Below are 20,860 nucleotides of genomic sequence, written 5' to 3'. Positions count from 1 at the left end.
GATTTACCAATTTTTGAGGTGGAGGCAACATCATGGAAGTGGTCTGGAGGAAGTGGTCTGTTGGGTTGAGGATGACCAGGTGAAGCAAATGAGGGAGTAGGTGTTGAAGTTCTGGAGCAATGCGTAAGGGTTAGTTCACACTCAGTCCAGATCACTAAGATGTGTGGAATTCTGGGCGGCTAGGAAGGATTCCTCTAGATTGTCCTTGAATAGGTTGGCATAGGATGGTGTCATGTGAATGCCCATTGCTGTACCACAAATTTGTTTCTAGGTGATACCCTCAAAGGTGCAGTAATTGTGGATAAAAATGTAGTTGGTCATGGTGACCAGGAAGGAGGTTGTAGGTTTGGAATCTGTCAGGTGTTGGGGAAGGTAGTCTTCAATAGGAGCATTAGAGATGTTAGTGTAGAGGGAGGTAGCATCAATTGTGATAAGAAGAGCACCATATGGTAAAGGAACAGGAACTGTGGAGAGTCAGTGGAGGGAGGGTAAGTTACAGGTAATAGGCTGAAGATGTTGGTCCATGTGAGCAGAGATTCCCACATGGGGACACAATAAGTAGCCATAATAGATTAACCTAAGTGGTAGCTTCATGGACTTTAGGAAGCATGAAGTAAGTAGGAGTGTGGGTACTTAATCTTTGAAGGCATCACCTACAAACAGATCCAGGGTACAGGAATGAGCGCCCACATGGCACCATCCTATGCCAAACTGTTCATGTCAACACCTCCTCTCCCATTTGCTTCACCTGGTCTTCTCCAAGCCAACGAGCCGCTTTCCTTGATGTTGACCTTCACCTAAAAGATGGCCAGACTGGTACCTCAATCCATATCAAACAAACCAAACACTAGCAATACCTCCACTTCAATAGCTGACACTCATTCCATACCAAGAAGTCCTTTCCATACAGCCCAACTACCCATGGCTATCACATCTGTAGTGACCAGCAGTACCTCTCCAAGTATACCAAGGGTCTCACTGAGGCCTTCACTGACCGAAATTACATTCCCAACCTTATACAGAAACATCTCCAGCATCTTTTCTCTCTCCCCCCTACCACCTCCCACAGCCCCACTCGCCTTGTGACTCACTTCAAAAGCAGGGCTATCTGTGAAAGCAGTCACATGATATATTAGCCAAGCTGCAAACACTGTGTTGCTTTCCATGTGGGCATAGCAACCAACAAGCTACCTGTCTGTTTCAATGGACTCTGACAAAATGTGGCCAAGACAGCTGGACTACCCACTTGTACTTCAATAATTGCTTCAAATCCTGTGCCATCTGGAACCTTCCTCTCAACACGAGCTTTTCTGACTTGGACATTCCCGTAACCTCCCTGGTCTCAACATTCGCTAGTCCCTGTCCTTCACACGTCTATCCCCTATCCTTTCTCTTCCTGCACTTCTCTCCTTTTTCTACTCCCCTTCCCTGCACCTAGCAGCACTGGCCTGCTTCATCATGTCCCTGCATGCGTCACAAGCACACTACCATTTCCCCCACCCAGCTTCTGCTATCCCTCTTCCTCCCCACCTGAGCCACCTCCTTATCCCCTGCTCCCCCCCCCCCCCCTCAATGGACAAATTGCTTCTGCCATTACGCACAGTTTCTGTACACATATGGCCTCGGCTGCCAGAGACAGTGGTCCTGTGTGTGCAAGTTTTATTGTGTGAATGTGTGATTGTTTTCTACATTGAATGAAGCCCTTTCAGCCGAAAGCTCAATGCGACAGAGCATATCCTCTGCATGGTGAGTAGCAATCTATACTTTTCATAATATTCTCATTATTCCAGCCTGGATTTGCCAGTGTTTGATACTACTTTTTATAGAGTTATTTAACTCACCATTCTGAAATGAACATAGATGCAATCAAAACGACTTAGCAACAAAAAGTTTTAAAAGTAAAATGAAAGAAACAATGCAGTGGATATGAAGAAAACAAGGAAAACTTGTACAAAATGCAAATCCATTGTTTCAAATGACTGTAACAAAGCAACTCTTCATAACGTACTGTGATGTGTGTAACATTCACAGATTGAAAGAGAGATTTCTTACCCCTCTATAAATACATTTTCACCATCTGAAACATCGGCAAATTCTTCAATGGAATCATGAGGAGAACCCGGAGGAGTGAAGAACTTATCGTCATCACTGGGATTCCCGTCATTGTCAACATCACCACTGCCTCCACCAGCAAGTTCTATATTGCAAAAGAAATGCAAAAATTAAAACTCACATTTCCACCAAGCACAGTTTTACTAATGTAATTGTATGGAAACAAAAGCTTAGCACATTACCTTTATGTTCACAATGCTTCTCAAAGTTATCGTCACCTGAAAGAAATTGGTAAAAATTAATTTTCATCAAGTACAATTAAATGAGGCAAACTACTGGGGGCATGGTGGGCAATACAGAGGGAAGGTGCAGGTGTGTTAGAAGGGTGCCAAGAAGGGATCAATTCTCTCTCTCTCTCTCTCTCTCTCTCTCTCTCTCTCTCTCACACACACACACACACACACACACACAAGGTGTAAACAATAACTGTTTATGTTACACAGTGGTATAGACTTACGGTTTAATATAGGACACTTCTATCAAGTCAGGAAACCACCTCAAACTGGGCTACACAAACAACCTAAGCTACAGCACATGTGTGTCATGTGACAGTTTCAATATTCTCTCACTCTCTGCAAGCAAATTATCGGTCCGAGAGAGAGAGAGAGAGAGAGAGAGAGAGAGAGAGAGAGAGAGAGAGGACCTTTCTTGTAAGAAATTTAATCTAGTTAAATTCTGTACTGGCATACATGTTTGCTAGACACAGTGGTTTTTGAGTTATTCAAGAAAAATGTACGAAAGTGACCTTCAAATGCACTGCCACCCCTGCACTCATCCCAAATGGTCAGGATTTTTTAGTATGTGTTTACAGAACTTCTTCCATTACCAACAGATAAAAGTTTGTGAATACATAAATTATTTCCAACACTCAACCTTTATTGGGCTTCATTGACAGGGCTATTACACCACCAGTTTAGTCATGCACTTACAAATTGTAACACTAATGTTTGCATAAATTTTACCTCTCAATTTTGTGGCTTTTAATAGCATAAAATTAACAAGTAAATCTTTTTCCGTCTGGTTTGTTACTATGAAACTAATGTGCATCTAAGGGTTAAGTTTACATCAAACTGAAAAAATAATAAGTTTGTGAATAATGTTTACAGTAGACATTTTTTCATTAGTCTCAAGAGAAAAGTTAAATTAGTAATCTTAACAAAACAGTTGATCAAGCCAGTGGCATAATAACCCAGTTAATGATGAACAAAAAAGGTCAAATGTGGGAAATAATTTGTGGAATCGCAAATGTTTCTATTGTTGTACGAGGGAGTGCCTTGAGCAACACATTAAAAATCTTGACAGGTGGTGTGCAGATGTGAGAGAGGGTGCATCTGAAGGTAATTTTTATGCATTTTCTTGAATAACTCTAAAACTGCTGCACCTCTAGCATAAACGTATCCCACTACAAAACTGGACTACATTAAATTTCCTACAACAAATGTCCCAGTAATTTTTTTTTCCTCTAGGACTAATAATCTGAGCAAAGAGTGCAAGACAATATTGTTTCAGAATTATTTGTAAGCAAATTTTAGGCAATTTCCAGACACAAAAGACCAGAAGTATCCTATATCAAATTCTTTATTTTGATTTCCTCTACATCAGGGGTCACTAAACTACAGCCCATGACTTCAGTTCATCCAGCACACAGACAATACTTGAATTTGCTTGATAAAATATTTGGAACACAAGATGTTATGATACAATTTAAATTTGTGTACTGTGTTTAGAATACTAGATCTTCACATGTGCAGAGCACTCTGTGGGAAAGACTTAGATATTTCTTGTGTGCTGAAACCAATCTTTTCTGCTGTGAACTACATACTTGGACATGCACTAAATCACACACAGTTCCAGCTTTTTCTTGAATAAATCGATTCTAAATTCTGTGGCTTGCCCTATCACACAACAGTGAGGTGGCTCATCTGCGGTGAAGTCCAGTTTCGCTTTCATGAGCCCCAAAATGAAACAGATGTTTTTCTCACTGAAAAATATGGAGCTGGTTCACATTCATCGGATCCTACCTGAGTGTCAAAGTTGTCACTTTTGATCAACATCCCATCCCACATGAATGAACTGACTTGAAACTTCAGGAAAAGAATAAACTCATTTGTGATCCCTACAGAGTCATCAAAGAATATCAGAGAAAGCTGTCATTGTTTGAAGCGCAACTGGAAAGAAAAATCTTTTCTCATTTTTCACTATTTTACAGAATTTTGTGCAACGATCCCTAAATGACATCAACCTTGTTTTTCCAGGGGAAAAAAGTATTCATGTCGTGCATTTTTTGGAGAGATTTACAGACCTTGGCAGAACTGAGAGTGACATCCTACTCCAGGAGCCATTTGATTGTAACCTTGATAATGTGTCAACTGAATTACAGCTGGAGCTCATTGATTTGTAAGAAAATGACTTGTTGAAAGAGAAGCACAGATAAGAAAAACTTTTTGAATTTTACCACTGCTTACCTCATGTTTAGTTTCAAAAACTGAAGAAATTTTATACTGGTGTGGTATCAGTATTTGGAACAACTTACGTCTGTGAGTAAAAGTTTTCAGACATGAGATATATTACGTCAGCACATCAAAAGAGTGTGACTGATGAACATTTGAAAACAACTCTCTTGACTTGATGCAGAAATAACAAACCAAACATTAATTACATCTTGAGAGCCAAACATCAGTTTTACAAATCTCACAACCCTTTCTTTTTCCTGCTTAGTTTGTGAAGTTTGGGTACATGCACACTAGGTCTGATTTAACTCTCTCTTTGCTATCACCACCTTCTCTGACAACTTTTTTAGCTAATAAATATGTTGGTTGCATGCCACTTACCCAATATAAACACTAAATGCTGAATTTAGTTTTCTGTCTTTTTCCCAGAGCTTTCGTTCTAGCTTTCAAATATTGTTCAGAATGATCATGAAGCCCACACATCATTTTGTCAGTTATCTGATCCACTATGGGAACAGTTTGGTGCTATACACCACAGTGGTCTGTTATAAACAGGAATAGAGACATGGACAAATCTAAAAAACAATATACAAGGGTGTGGTGCGAAGTAATGCCTCCAAAGTTTTTATGTGAAAACTTTTAAAGCTTTTTAAATAAAACAAACTTTATTAACATTCTATATCGTTATTCTTCATGTCTACATATTTATTTCTTGTCATAGTCACCCTAGCAACAAGCCAATTTATTCCAACAAGAGACCAGTTTGTTGATAAAGTCGCTGTAGAATGTTTAACAATGTTGACAGAGCCTCAACCTCACCTCTGTTTGCACCACTTCACCACTATGAAAAGTTAAGTACTCAGAGGTGTTCTTGAAGTTTTGAAAACAGACGAAAACGGGATGGGGCAAGTTGAATTTAACATCACAGTTTTCATTCATTACGAGCATGAACAAACTAATGTCTCATATTACTGATATCGATAGAAACATCACCAAACACAGCTTTCAATTCTTCTATGGATTTCAACTGGAGGCACTTTTCCACAGTTAAGAACTTAGTTACAGTACGCGCTCTCACACACACTAACACAGTTACATTACATTTCATCACGTTACACTCTACAGCTCTGAGCCCTCTAGAGACAAGGGTTTCAAGTTGTGTCTACGAAGTAAGGAAGTTGACTGAGTAACATGCACAACATGTAATCAATCAACCAATATGAGAACAATGAATAAATTCTAGGGCATTACTTTTCAGTACACCCTTGCACATTTTAGTAATGGATAAATATTTGGTGCCAACATAATGAAGAGAATACAAGAATGGCTGCAAAGTGAACTCCTAGAATAAACACACAAATGTAACAAGCAGTTAAATTAATATTACTGTATTCATGCTATAAAGGTTACACTGACAAGAACATGTACTTCTCCTCATAAGAGACAGTTAAGAAATTTTTCAGGTAACATGCATTTTCTTGTGAGCACACATGCCATTAACAAAGCTGTACAACCTCCAATGATGCAACAACAACAAAAAAAAAAAAAATCTAAGTTTTAATTTACGTGAAAAACGCACACTGATAGTGTCACAAATAAGATGGATATATAAGTTAACACAATAGCCAATATGGTTATAGCCACATACACACAGCCAGGATAAAAGAGAAAATTCGGTATATGAACTAATAGGAATAACTCAATGTATGCACTAGGCATAAAGCAAACATCTGCATGTAGTCCTGCTAATGACCACCGAACTGCATATCACCAACCCTTACATTGCACCCCTCATGATGCAGTTGGGACTTTTGCTACCAGACAAATGATTTCCCTAAGAAAGTGACATCAGGGCCTGCGAGTCCTCCTCCAGGTGTACTCAATTTTTAATACATGTTTGTTTAAAGACCACACCATGCAGAGTCAGCTTCAGCATAATGTTGAATACAATGCTCAATATGCTGCAAGGGAAAGATGAAGAGTTTTGGCCTATCGCAGGGATGATGTCAAAACCAATGAAATATTGTTATAGGTATGCTGGTACATGCTGAACAGCAATGTAAATACAATATCAACTTCATCTGCAAAATAAATGTGGCATGAAAAGTTCTGGCAGGATGTAACACACACACACACACACACACACACACACACACACACACACACACACACACACACACACACACACACACAAACAAACCTGTACAGTTACCTTCAGCTAGCTGAATACATTATGCCAGGACTGTAGTTCAGCAGACCGTCTCGGGGAATTGTGTAGGGTGGAGTGGATGCAGGAAGAAATGAGGCAGGGCGCAATGATGATTTCGGGATGGGTGGCTGACAGCTTGGAAGGAGGTGGCGAGTGTGTGGGATAGGAATGGAATAGGGAATGGCATAAGCCTGTGAAGAGACTGGAACAGGGTGTTCGGGGAGGGTGAATTGGGCAGGTCTTGCACCTGGGCCCTCCACATAGATACAGCCCTGGTGGCAAGGTGCTGGGAGTGGAAGTGCCATAGAGTGGACCAGGATGATGTGTAGGTTGTGTGGGTGGCAAAGTACCACCTTAAGAGGCTTGAGAAGGGTTGTGGGTAGGATGTGTGTCATTTCCCATCACAATGATAGACAATCAAAGCACTGGGCAAGGACATGGTTCAGGTGCTCCAGTCCACAATTATCATGGGTACTGAGGGTGTGCTCCTTTGCAGCTGGTTCTTGAAGGTGGTGAAGCAGTTAGGAGTATGTGAGGATATGGCACAGGAAATACGTTTGCCAACTACGTTTGGAGACTGATTATCTATCATCATGCCGGGAAATGATCATCCTACCCACAATCCTTCCCATCTCTCCTAAAGCAGTATTCCAGCACCCACCCACCCTTCACAATATCCTGGTCCTCCATACGCCACTCCCACTTCTAAACCCTTGCATGTGGGTCATATACCTGTGGAAGACCCAGGTGCAAGACCAGTTTGATTCACCCACTCAGCACATCCTATTCCACTTGCATGTCTCCTCTAACTCAGGCAGGGCCACTTGCGAAAGCAGCCATGTCACACTAAATCTGCAGTAATCACTGCACATCATTTTATGTGGGTGTGACCACCAATCCGATCTCCACTTGTATGTATGGCCATTGTAAAACTGTGGCCAAGAAGAGTTGACCACCCAGTGGCAGAACACACTACTGAGCACAACATGCTCGATTTCACGGGCTTCCTCACAACCCTTGCCATCTGCATCCTTCCTCCCAGGTTAACTTTCCTGAAATTCATAGGGGGGGGGGGGGGGTTGGGGGGGGGTGGCATTAGCCTTGCAACAATGCACCACTGCACCACTCCCATATTCATCCTGGGCTCAATGTCCATTCACTGAACGCACAACCTCTTTCCAACAATCTCTGTTTCCTCTGTCTTGTTGTCACCTACTCCCAACCCACATCACTGCCATAATGAACTGCACAAATTCTCTGGATCCACTGCCCATGTGTTGCACTATTAACGACCACAAAGCCTTGTGGAAAACAGGTGTGACATTTGTTTAATACTGTCCAAAGCCAATTGCAAAAACAAGTTTGTGTTGTTGATTTCATTTGCTAGAAAGGCCGAAAGCAATATTTACTAAGACACAAAAAGGATTCTTCTCATTAACTGATTAGTAAAGAGTAATACAATAATAAGCAGGAACCATGCACAGCTTATGCACCAACTGGATGAAAAAACAGGCCGGGAAATGAGCATCCTACCCACAATTCCCTGAATTCCAAAAGAAAAGTGTCTTGTATTTTCAGGACAATATGCTTGCCCAAAAGACACTTTGCAAAGGGTTATCTGGGTGGAGGGGTTAAGAATGAATTGTAAGAAATCCACTGTTATTAAACAAATTTGGCAGTGAATGACTTCAAATATACTATATTTAAAGAAATATGTGGCTAGAATTGTTTTGATTCCAATGAAAACGTTATGCAAATCAGTGACTGGTATTTTGCATCCAGCCAACTCAGCCACTATCTCAGATTTGGACGAAACTCTGCTTATTTGTACTCCCTATGAAGATAGGCGACCACACCAAATTTTACCCATCATCATCTCCCTTTCTCTTTCCATTTTAGGACACTTCAAAGTTCATATATTTTGTCATTTTTTACACTGTGATCTTACAGAATAACACTAGCTAACATTCTGAAAATAAATTGCCATGTTTTACTGATCATTTAACGAATGTGACATTCGGGAGTTGTGTACTCTACAGTATGAGGATTGTAGAAAAATATACCTGTAAGTAAAATTATAATGAGAGGGAGAAAATGTATTTTTAAATTTTAAATCAAACAATGGAAAATCCAGGATGGAATGTATCAATATTATGAGAAGGAAAGTTGCTACTCACCATATAGCGGAGATGATGAGTCACAGATAGGCACAACAAAAAGATTTTCACACTTAAAGATTTTGGCCAATGGCCTTTGTCAACAATAGACAGACATACGCACACTCACACAAATGCAATTCACACACGACTGCAGTCTCAGGCAACTGAAACCACACTGCGAGCAGCACCAATTCATGATGGGAGTGGTAACTGGGTGGGCGAAAGGAGGAAGCTGGGGCGGGGAGGGGGAGGGATAGTATGGTGGGGATGGCTGACAGTGAAGTGCTGCAGGACGGGAAGAGGTGGGGGAGGGGAAGTAGCAGAAAAGGAGAGAGGTAAATAATAATAATAATAATAATAATAATAATAATAATAATAATAAAAGACTGGATGTGGTGGAGGAATGACTGCTCTGTAGTGCTGGAATGGGAGCATGGAAGGGGTTGGATGGTTTAGGACAGCGAGTAATGAAGATTGAGGCCAGAAAGGTTATGAGAACATAGGAAGTATTGTAGGGAAAGTTCCCACCTGCGCAATTAAGAAAAGCTGGTGTTGGTGGGAAGGTTTCATATGGGTGTGAAGCAGTCATTGAAATAAAGGATATCATGTTTGGCAGTGTGTTCAGCAACCGTGTGGTCCACTTGTTTCATGGCCACAGGTTGTCGGTGGCCATTCATGCAGACAGACAGCTTGTTGGTTGTCATGCCTACATAGAATGCAGCACAGTGGTTGCAGCTTAGCTTGCAGAACACGACTGGTTTCACAGGTAGCCCTGACTTTGATGGGATAGGTGATGTTAGTGACTGGGATAGGTGAAGTTGGTAGGTGGTGGTGGGAGGATGTATGGGACAGGTCTTGCATCTAGGTCTTATACAGGGGTATGAGACATGAGGTAAGGGATTTGGAGCAAGGGTTGTGTAAGGATTGACGAGTATTTGTGTAGGTTTGGTGGATGGTGGAATACCACTGTGGCAGGGGTGGGGAGGATAGTGGGCAGGACATTTCTCATTTCAGGGCAGGGCGATAGGTAATTGAAACCCTGGTGGAGAATGTAATTCAGTTGCTCCAGTCCTGGGTGGTACTGAATTACGAAGAGAGTGCTTCTCTGTGGCTAGACGGTGGGGCTTTGGGAGTTGGTGGGAGCCTGGAAAGATAAGGCATGGGAGATTTGTTGTTGTACAAGGTTGAGAGGATAATTAGTCAGTGAAGGCTTCAGTGAGATCCTCAGTATATTTTGAGAGAGACTAATCGTCACTGCAGATGCGACGGCCCTGGTATTTTTGTTGTGACTATCTGCGACTCAGCATCTCTGGTATGTGGTGAGTAACTACTATCCTTTTCGTAATACTGTTACATTCCACCTTTGATTTTCCATTGTTCAAGTTAATTTAAGCACCTTTAAATAACTCAAAAGACAATGTGGATATTTTATAACAGTAACATTGTCATCTCAATCAGGCACAAACCCACCTCCAAAAATTGTTAAGTTCTTCCAGCTGATGTTTCAGAACTTTCAACAACAGCAAGCACATTAGGAATGGGAATGGGGCAAATATCCTCTCATTTGGGCCAATGTAATGGTAGCGAAAGTCCTGAAGGGTGTAGAAACTATACAGTAACATTATGTTTTGGTGTATTTTGTTCAACAATTATCCTGAAGTACCACAGATTGGTACATTTACAAGCTTCATGTATTGATGTGATTTGGACTTGCTAGTTGATAACATAAGAAACAATTTGCACCTACTAATTTCTTATAATATAGGTCCACAACACTATTAATATTTTAAATGACACCATATTCGCTTTAAGCCGTTAACGTTCTCAGTTCACTATTGATATTGGAAAGTCATGCCTTCTTCAAGCATCTACAAAGAGTTGAAAACAAATGTGATCTCTCTCATAAATTCGCCTAGGTACAAGGAAGAAACAAATTAAGTTTCTGTCTAGTCCCATGTCCATTAAATGGTCTTGGCCAAAAATTCAAAATACTTTCAAAGTTTCTGAATACTCAGCACAGCAAGCACAGAATCTATGTAAAGAAATGAGCTTCTTAGCAGAACCAAGCCTAAAAAGACAAACACAAAGCAATGGATTTAGTAATAAATTTTTAACAAAGAGATGAACAGTTTACCAATGTTGAAAAGTATAAAAGATGTTGGAAGCACAGAGGAAAAGCAATGTAAATGAGACCAGTTGATTTTACACAATTTGCATGAAATATATTCAGCCCTTCAAAGGATTTATTTTGTCCAAAATGGTGTGTTTTAGCAGGTGCTAACGCTGCTTTCTCAGTATGTGCCTCCATAATTCATTAAAGCATAATTTTATTAATGAATGCAGTACCACTTGAAGAAAGCTATAGATCTCGCAAAAAGATTGTATTTGAAACTTGAGTTGGGCAAAAGTGTTCTTTTCAGAGATCAGATCAGAACTGGTCACTCGGAGGAATGAACTAGCTCTTTTTCACGACTCAGCACTCACCATTCACTCACAAAAATAAGTAAAAGGAAAGTACATTGCCTTTTAATTCAGGTCATTAAACCTATATTTTTATCTGATTTGGTCCTATTTTGGAAGAGGAGTAACAATTTTGTGTTGTGTCCCTAGTAATTTTCAGATACAGAAGTTTTAAAGTTTGTCTGCAGCAAAAATTATAAATACTACATCCAAAATCTAAATTTTTTTATAGAATAGAAACATTTTAATAATGAAGACTGATCCCTGTAATAATTTGAAACTTTTATTGAAAAGAAATATAAAAATTATAACAACTGTAACTGAAATGTATCTGCAGTAGTCATTTACAGCCAGTATTACCGTGTACGTTTCCATATAGGAAAAATTAATCTATATTGTCATTTATAAATAAAATTTGACCCATTTTAGTCGACAAGAGTCTCTTTCTCTTCCTAGTGCACACTTGTCCTGCTTTGGAAATAATTTGTTCAGAGGCCACTGATGTTGATGTGATACATGATACTTTTAGAACAAATTGATACAGCGCTGGCCACAGCAATTTTCTTGTTTCCCAACACTTTAAGGTATTGCTGTTTCTAGGCAAATATTCCTTCACTACATATTTCTTTTTAGTTCATTGATTGGTTGGTTGGTTGGTTTAAAAGAGGGGAGATGGGACCAAACTTTTAGGTCATTGGTCCCTTGTTCTGAATAAAACAATGCCACAAGGATGAGAATAAAATAAGCGAGACTGACAACACAAACCAGAGAGAAAGGAAAAGCCAACGACAGAAGGGCAACAAACACTTAAATGGACAAAAGGGGAGAAGAAAACCATAGAAATGCAAGAAACAGATAGGAGGGATTAAAACGACAAAACAGATTACCATGGCTGGCTGACCTTGAGAATAAACAGGAGAAGCCAGCCACTCTGCAACACATTAAAACATCCACCCTAAAAGCACTAGGGTGGAGGACACAGAGGGACAAAGGACATGCACTAAAACTTACATCAAATGATAAAACTCACCTTCACGAATAAAACATAAAACTAAATCAGCTGATGAGGCATTGTCAGATAAAATTAGCTGCAATGAGTCCGGTAACTGAAGATTTCATTGCAGGGCAGTCAAAGTGGGACAGTGCACCAGAATATGGGCCACTGTCAACGAGGCGCTGCATCGACACTGAGGTGGGTCTTCACAACGCAGGAGGTAGCCATGGGTTGCCCAAGCGCGGCCAATGCGAAGCAGGCAGAGAACCACAGAGTCCCTGCGAGAGGCCCACATGGAAGACGGCCACACATTCATAGTCTCCTTAAGGGGGCACAGTTTTGTTGCGCGTACTGAGACTATGCCACTCCGTCTCCCAAAGCCAAAAAACCTGGCAGCATCTCCTTAAGCAGTTTCCATGTAGCCTGTTTGGCAAGCCTATCAAAGCAAGTTCGTTGCCTGGGATTCCGACATGTCCTGCGGCCCACACAAGCACCATTGAACAACCGGACCATTCCAAAGCATAGATGGACTCCTGTATGGTCGCTACCAAAGGATGACGAGGTTAGCACTGGTTGATAGCTTGTAGGCTGCTCAAGGAGTCTGTACACAGAAGAAACAACTCCCCAGGGCATGAACGGATGTGCTCAGGAGCACGAGACATAGCCACCAGCTCTGCAGTGAAAACACTGCAACCATCGAGCAAGGAATGCTGTTCAGTATGTCCTCCATGGACATACGCAAAGCTGATGTGACCATCGGTCATCAAGCTGTCAGTGTAAACCACTTCATGAGAGCCACAGGGTGAACTGAGTCCTTTGGGCCATGTGAAATGTCCACGTGAAGCTGCAGTCTAGGTGTACACCATGGAGGTGTACGCGAATGGACCTCGAGTATAGGTGGTAAAGGCAAGGATTCCAGTTCAGATAAGAAGGGATCGGATGCGAACTGCAATTGGAAGCTCTGACCTGGGCCGCTGATGCAGGAGATGAACCACTGTGGGTGGGAAAAAGACGACGGTAATTAGGATGCGCAACGTAACTGGTGAGCAGTTGTGCACGCCTGACTTGCAGTGGAGGGACTCTGGCCTCCACAAGGACGCTGGTCACCGGACTCGTCCTGAAAGCTCCCCTGACTAGTCAAATGCCACAGTGGGTCAAGTAAACACAACGCTGAGGGTGCCGCCGAGCCATAAACCAGATTCCTATAGACAAGGTGGGATTGAACAATGGCTCTGTAGAGCTGCAACACCATAGAGTGATCTGCACCCCAGATGGTGTTGCTCAGGCAGTGGAGGGCATTGAGGTGCTGCCAGCGCTTCTGCATAAGCTGACAAAGAGGAGGAAGCCAAGTCAATCAGGCGTTGAAAACCAGTACCAAAAATCAATATGTCTCCACTACAGTGAGGGGACCATCAGTAAGGCAAAGTTCTGGTTCCGGATGAACGGTACAACAATGACAGAAGCACATAACACTAGAGCCCATGACTGCGCCTTGTGAATGGCTCCCTGTAGGCGCCACTCAGCAACACCAGTACTGGTGGAGCAGTACGAAATGCATAAGTCGTCTGCATACAGAGAGGGTGAGACGGACGGCCCTACAGCTGATGCTAGGCTGTTAATGGCCACTAAAAATAGAGATACACCTAATACAGAGCCCTGTGGGACCCCACTCTCCTGGATATGGGAGGAACTATGGGAAGCACCAACTTGGACACACAAAGCACGAAGTGATGGGAAATCCTGCATAAAAATCTAGAGCGGGCCTAGGAGACCCCACTTGTATAATGTGGCAAGGATATGATGTCACCAGATGGTGTCATATGCTTTTCGTAAATCAAGAAAGACAGCAACAAGGTGTTAGGATCTGGAAAAGGCTGTTCGGATGGCAGACTCAAGGGACGCAAGATTATCATCAGTAGAGTGACCCAGGTGGACACCACCCTGGCACAGAGCCAGTAGACCACGTGACTCCAGGACCCAGCCCAATCATTGACACACTCTACATTCCAGCAGCTTACAAAGAACGTTGGTGTGGCTGATGGGCTGATAGCTATCCACATCAAGTGGGTTTTTTTTCGAGTTTGAGTACTGGTATGACGGTGCTCTCCCACTAGAGCAATGGAAAGACGTCACTGCACCAGATCCGGTTGAAGATCACAACGAGATGTCGCTTGTAGTCAGACAAGAGATGTTTGATCATCTGACTGTGGATCCAGTCTGGCCCAGGAGCTGTGTCGGGGCAATGTGCAAGGACACTGAGAAGCTCCCACTCTGTAAATGGGGCATTATAGGGTTCACTGTGGCATGTAGTGAAAGTGAGGACTTTCCCTTCCATCCACTGTTTGAGTGTGCGAAAGGCTGGGGGGTAATTCTCTGATGCAGAGGCGCAAGCATAGTGCTCAGCAAAGTGCTCGGCAATGGCATTTGCATTGGTATATAATGTGCTATTTATGTTAACACCGAGAACACCTGTTGGGGTCTGGTACCCAAAAACTCATTTGATCTTTGCCCAGACTTGGGAAGGTGACCTAAGGCACCCAATGGTTAAGATGTGTCTCTCCCAACACTCCTGTTTCAGTCATTTGATAAGCCGGTGAATGTGGGCACGGAGCCGTTTTAAAGGCTATGAGGTGCTCCAGGGAGGGGTGTGCTTATGCTGCTGTAGAGCTCGCTGACACTCTTTAAGTGCCTCAGCTACTTACGGAGACCACCAAGGAACTGTCTTTTGCTGGGGGCACCCTAAAGAACGAGGGATTGCGTTTTCAGACACAGAACTGATCGTTGTAGTTACCTGTTCAACCACCACATCAATCTTACCATGTGGGGGAGATTGAACGGTGACAGCAGAGGTGAAGGCATCCCAGTTTGCCTTGTTTAAAGCCCATCTGGACAGGCATGCATGGGCCTGATGCCAGGGCAGTGACAAGAAGATGGGGAAGTGGTCACTACCACACAGGTCATCATGTGCTCTCCAGTGGATAGACGGGAGAAGACCAGGACTGCAAACCGAGAGGAAAGATTTAGGGAGTTGATCTATCAGTGCAGCCAATGCATTCAGGAGTACTGCACCATCTGGAGGAAGATACACATTGCAGACTGTTATTTCCTGCGCCGACCTTATTCTGACAGCCACAGCTTCAAGAGGGGTTTGAAGGGGCACAGGTTCACTGCATACTGTGTTCAGAACATAGTCACAAACTCCACCTGACATCCTATTATAGTCACTACAGCTCTTGTAATATCCCCTATAGCCATGGAGGGCAGGGGTCCGCATTTCCGGGAACCAGGTTTCCTGAAGGGCAATGCAAAAAGCAGGTGTAAAGCTTAACAGTTGCCACAGCTCAGGCAGGTAGTGGAAAAAACCGCAGAAATTCCACTGGAGGCTGGGAAAGCATGAAGCACACAAGGAGGCAGGTTGTGCCTCAGGGTCACCTGCTGCCACCGATTGAGTATTTGTAGCCATTTTTATGGTGGATGAGACATCAGTGAGATCCAGGTCCGAAGGGGATGCTAAAATCTCCACCGCATCCTAAGAAGCAGAATTGATAGGGAGTGGTGGTGTTGGGGCCACCATAGGGTCCTATTTCCTAGCAGACTTCTACTTAGTTTGCTTGATCTCTTGCTTGCTGGGAAGATTTCTCCGTAGCAGCTTCAGGCACAGAGGAAGACCATGAAGTTCTTCGTACAGCTGCTTTTGGCTCCTTGAGCCACTGGCGAGTGTCCACTGTGGCATTAGTGGAGGCCTTGGGACAGATGGGCCCAAAGGACCCCTTCTGCATGAGAGGAACCGGAGGAGGCTTTTGCTTCTCCAGCAGAGGGAAGGGGACCGACATCCCCTGTGTTTGGGGGGACCCTTGCTCCCAAAGTAGGTGCTTCTGGAGCAACGGAGGAAGATTTGCCCCCTACGACCAAGGGGTCAGATGTATTCCGGTGGCCCAGAGGGCCCACTGTCTGTGGCACAGAGTGACAAACCACTGGCACTTGGGACGGCGATGGTGACGTAGCTGCAGCATATGTCAATGTCAACCAAATGGGGTTAATCTTTCAAATTTACGTTTAGCCTCTGTGTTAGTCAACTGGTCCAGGGTCTTGTACGCCATGATTTTCCACTCCTTTCGGAGTACTGGGCAGTCTGGCAAGCAGGGGAAGTGGTGCTCTCCACAGTTGATGCAAGTGGGAGGAAATAAACCAGTACTTGACTTTAGCAATAACATTCACTGAACTGCAAAGAAAACATAGACTTTACTGATTATTTCGAGGAGGTAAATGATGGCAGTGGTGAAAAGTTCTTTCTCCAGCTGACAATGCTGTCAAAAAGTCTTTCAACTCAGCATTTACTGTATAGGATGAAGTCACAGTCCAAATGATCAAGCTTATTGTTGACCCACTATTGCTCATAGTAATTACTGCTCCTTAGACCTCATAGTTCTTGCCTGGACAACTCAGCAGAAATACTCGTTCCCTTCAAAATACAAGCACAAGAGATCCGACTGCTAATAAGAATAGCTGGGTACATTCTGTCTGGCAGGAGGGCGAATGTAGTTGTCAGAAAAGAACTGAGAAGGAAAAACTTAAATGAGGACATCAAAGTATACAGATACAACTGGAAAGATTATGTCACAAGAATGGAAGATGACAGATTATACCAAAATTGGTGATAATTATTACCTAAAGGGCAGAAGATATTTAGGAAGACCGAGGCACATAAACAATTTCAACCAAGAGGGCATACCAGGCAAATGCCTAATACATGCAAGGAGAAGAAGAGAGAGGTCTTATTAAAAATATTATGATTTTTTAAGAAATTGTGACTTTAATGAGTTTTGTAATTACAAATAAAACTCTAGTCTAATGTAAGAGGAATCCTGAAGGCATTAATCTGTTTAGGTTAAATGAATAAATAAAAAGTTAAACATAATATACAAGTTGTCCCAGGATGAATGGTCAATATTCAGGATATGACAGGGACAATCATTTGAAGCAAAAAATTTCATGTGGACACATGCACTATTCTGAATGGTTTCCGAGATAGAACATGTTTAATGTACACTGTTACTTATTTTCTTTATTGTTCAGTAGATTATAATTGTTTACAATGTTCCATAGTAGTGAAGACGAAGTCAAGATGAATAATTTCATGAATAATTTGGTATAGGACACATGGTCTATCACGTCGGGAAACTATTGCAAAATGGCTTGCTTACATCTCAACGCATGCACACTGCACAAGATTTTCCATATTCTCTCACTCTCTTCACGCAATCTATAATTCCTTGAGAAAAAATGAATTGGACCTTTTTAAAAGAAATTTAAAGAAGTTTAATTTTTTACTGCAACAAGATTTTGCTATAGTCCGCAGATTTCGTGTTATTCAAGAAAAACGTACAAAAGTAACTTTAAATATGATCCATCTCAGAATCTATTTGGAATATGGCACACGTCCATATTTACTTTTTTGCTTCAAATGATCGTTCCTGTCATATCTCTGAATATTGACGATTTCTCCTGAGATAACATTTATACATGGATTATAGGGGGCATTCAGAAAGAAACGAGTCAGAGTCTGGAACGCGCAAACCGGTGACAGGAGGGTAATATCCTGGTGTGTGTAATAAGGTGTGGTTCCAATCGGAGAGTGGAAGTTCACAGCCTGTCACTACAGGGCACACTTGCACATCACGTGACTACACAGAGCTAGCAGCAGCATGCATCAATCGTCCAACGCTGTCGCATTGCAGTGATATGGAGGTGTCAAAAGAAGAGCAAAGAGGTGTTGTTCGTTTTCTGACAGCAGAAGGAGTAGGAGGAACATTCATCAACAAATGTCACAAGTATACGGTGAACACTGCATGTTCCTTGCAAGGGTCAAGACATAGCACAAGCGCTTTAGGGAAGGAGGGTGTCATTACCCGATGGTGCAAAGTCTGGAGCACCACACTGCATTACCAAAGACATCATCCAGCTGGTGGATGCACTCATTACCCAGGACCACCAGGTGACAGTGAAAGCCACAGCCGCCGTGGTCGGATCGAGCGTCGGAAGTGTTCACACCATCATGAAGGAACAACTGCACATGCACAAAGTGCATGCCCAATGGGTGCCCCACAGTCTTCAACCACACCAGAAAGCATGTCGAATGGCCCACTGTCTTGCTCATCTACAGAGCTATGCTCGGGAAGGGAATGCATTCCTGGCACGAGTGGTGGCTGGGGATGAAGCATGGTGTCATCACTTTGAACCAGAATCAAAACGACACCGTCTCCAGTGGAAGCACCCAGGATCACCACCACCAAAAAAAGCCAAGGCCATCCACACAACTGCAGGAAAGGTTATGCTGATGTTCTTCTTTAACCAAGATGGCCCCCTTCTGATTCACTTCCTGCGGCATGGGGCAACAGTGAATACCCAGCATTACTCGCAAGCCTTGACCACCCTTTGCCAAACGATCAAATCAAAACAACCAGGTAATCTCACCTGGGGGTCATTCTGCTCCACGACAATGCAAAGCCTCATGTGGTCAACACAGTCGCGGCACTCCTGCAGAAATTCAAATGGGAGGTTCTCTGCCACCCCCCATACAGTCCGGACCTCTCTCCTTGTGATCACGCCATTTTTGGTCCCCTTAAAAAGACTCCGAGGGGCAAACGATTCACCTCTGACGAGGACGTCCAGTTGTATGTGTGGAACTGGTTAACATTGCAGCCCCGGGAATTTTATGAGACAGCCATTCACACAGCCTTCTGTCACAGTGGGACAAGTGTCTCAACAGCCAGGGTCAATACTTCTAACATACAGGTACTGGGTTTCTGTAATTATGCCTTTGGCTCATTTCTTTTTGAGTGCCTCTAATATCATGCATGTTAAAATATTTGTGTGTTATACATGCCATTATATTTAGTATCCTATCCATCCACAGTAATTAAAACCTGCAAAAAGGCTACCAACACACCAACAACAACTACAAATGCAACAGGCATAGAAGAAGGCATAACAGTACACTTAACAAGAATACTCACACAACAAGAAACAGAAGAGCAACAACACAAGACGACAATAACTAGAACAAATCAAAGAAGAATACAAAGAATAAAGAGCTGCCTCAGATGGAAAAGTGCTCAGTCAAGAAAGTGTGATACAAGCTGGATCACTGTACCAAGAGTGCAGAGAACAGAGTGATGCTTCAAGTCACTGTGTGGTCTGCTCTGTACAATCTCGTCCGCAAAAGCAGCAAAGAGCAGGCAGCTAGCTTGCAGTCTGATCAGTTGAGAGTGGTGGGGAATAGTGCGCTAGATTCCAATCTGATTCCTGAGAGTGGTCGGGAGCAGTGAGCTAGTGAGAGGTCCAATCAGTGAAAGTGCTGGGGAGCCTGAGCTGTCGGGAGGGGAGTGATGCCTGGGTCGCTTTGCGATGCGCTCCGACCGCAAGGTGGCTGAAGACAGCAGCTTTTATAATCGCTGACAACTCATTCCGGATGTGAATCAAAGGATCAAAGGATCAAAGGATAAGAAGTAACAACTCACTCAAAAGTATGCAAGCTTTTATTGAGCTTCTGAAATCTGAGATATTCTTTTGAAATCAAGAGTGGAAACACGATGCTGGAAGTGTTTTCCACCTTAACGAATTGTGCAGAAGTACTTGGAATCCATTTGCCTCAGTAGCTGTGCAGTCACTACGATGGAATGTAAAGTGAAGGGGCCCAGGTTCGATTCCCATTAGGTCAAAGACTTTTTTTCCACTCGGAGACTGAGTGTTGTGTTGTGATTACTTTCATATCATCCTAATTAGTATTACTATTGAGATAGCTGAATGAGTACTGACCGACAGCCAATCAATTTAAAAAAACCTGGAGCTTACTGTATTTTCTGTTTTCACGAATGAGGAAAGCTTCATGCACTAACAAATCCACAAGTGCACATGGTCAATAACACATTTTTTGTAGCTTGGGAAACGTTTTCTTATGGATGAGGGGTGGGGTGCCCTGCAGTAGCCCAGTGCAGAATTTTCATCATGCTAATTACACCCAGCAGTGATGCATTTTTAAATCAGGTGAGCTACCATTCATTTTTTTCTGAATCACCCATCATCCACTCTTTAGAAAGATCTGGCTCTTCGAATCAATTCAGGAGCGGACTGCCAGTCTCCAGTGAAAACCTGACCTCTGGATGTATGCTATGATCCTGTAAAGAATAATCTCCAAAAGAAACATTATTTCCTACAAACAAATTTGGGAAACTATAATAAAGATGAACCTCCTGTTTGTCATCAATAGATTTAAACCGACAAAATATAAATGATCATTTTTACTGCAAACATTGACGGCTTTATTGAGGATCTTTCATCTAATTTGGAAAAAAGTTGTTCCGCATTCTTACATCACCAAGTCTCAAGCAACATACAATAAGACAGTTACAGAATCATCCGTTGCAAATCTTGCCGCAGTATAAATGGACTTCCATGAAAAATACTCTTACTAATC

General features: G+C 42.6%; 1 protein-coding gene across 2 annotated transcripts in view; it reads right to left on the bottom strand.

Annotated features, from left to right (window-relative positions):
• The window catches only part of LOC126199375 (ankyrin repeat and LEM domain-containing protein 2), a 151,941-nt gene that overhangs the window by 38,184 nt on the left and 92,897 nt on the right, over positions 1-20,860 (bottom strand). For both annotated transcript variants that reach the window (XM_049936286.1, XM_049936287.1), the window contains exons 8-9: positions 2,295-2,330; positions 2,053-2,197 (exon numbers count right to left, since the gene is read on the bottom strand). In XM_049936286.1, coding sequence (XP_049792243.1) covers positions 2,053-2,197; positions 2,295-2,330 — 181 coding nt within the window. The remainder of the gene's footprint in view (positions 1-2,052; positions 2,198-2,294; positions 2,331-20,860) is intronic.

The sequence above is a fragment of the Schistocerca nitens genome, chromosome 8 (assembly GCF_023898315.1).
Source record: "Schistocerca nitens isolate TAMUIC-IGC-003100 chromosome 8, iqSchNite1.1, whole genome shotgun sequence".
Classification (NCBI taxonomy): Eukaryota; Metazoa; Arthropoda; class Insecta; order Orthoptera; family Acrididae; genus Schistocerca; species Schistocerca nitens.
Note: the sequence above shows the minus strand (reverse complement) of the source record. Positions and strands in the feature narration are given on the sequence as shown.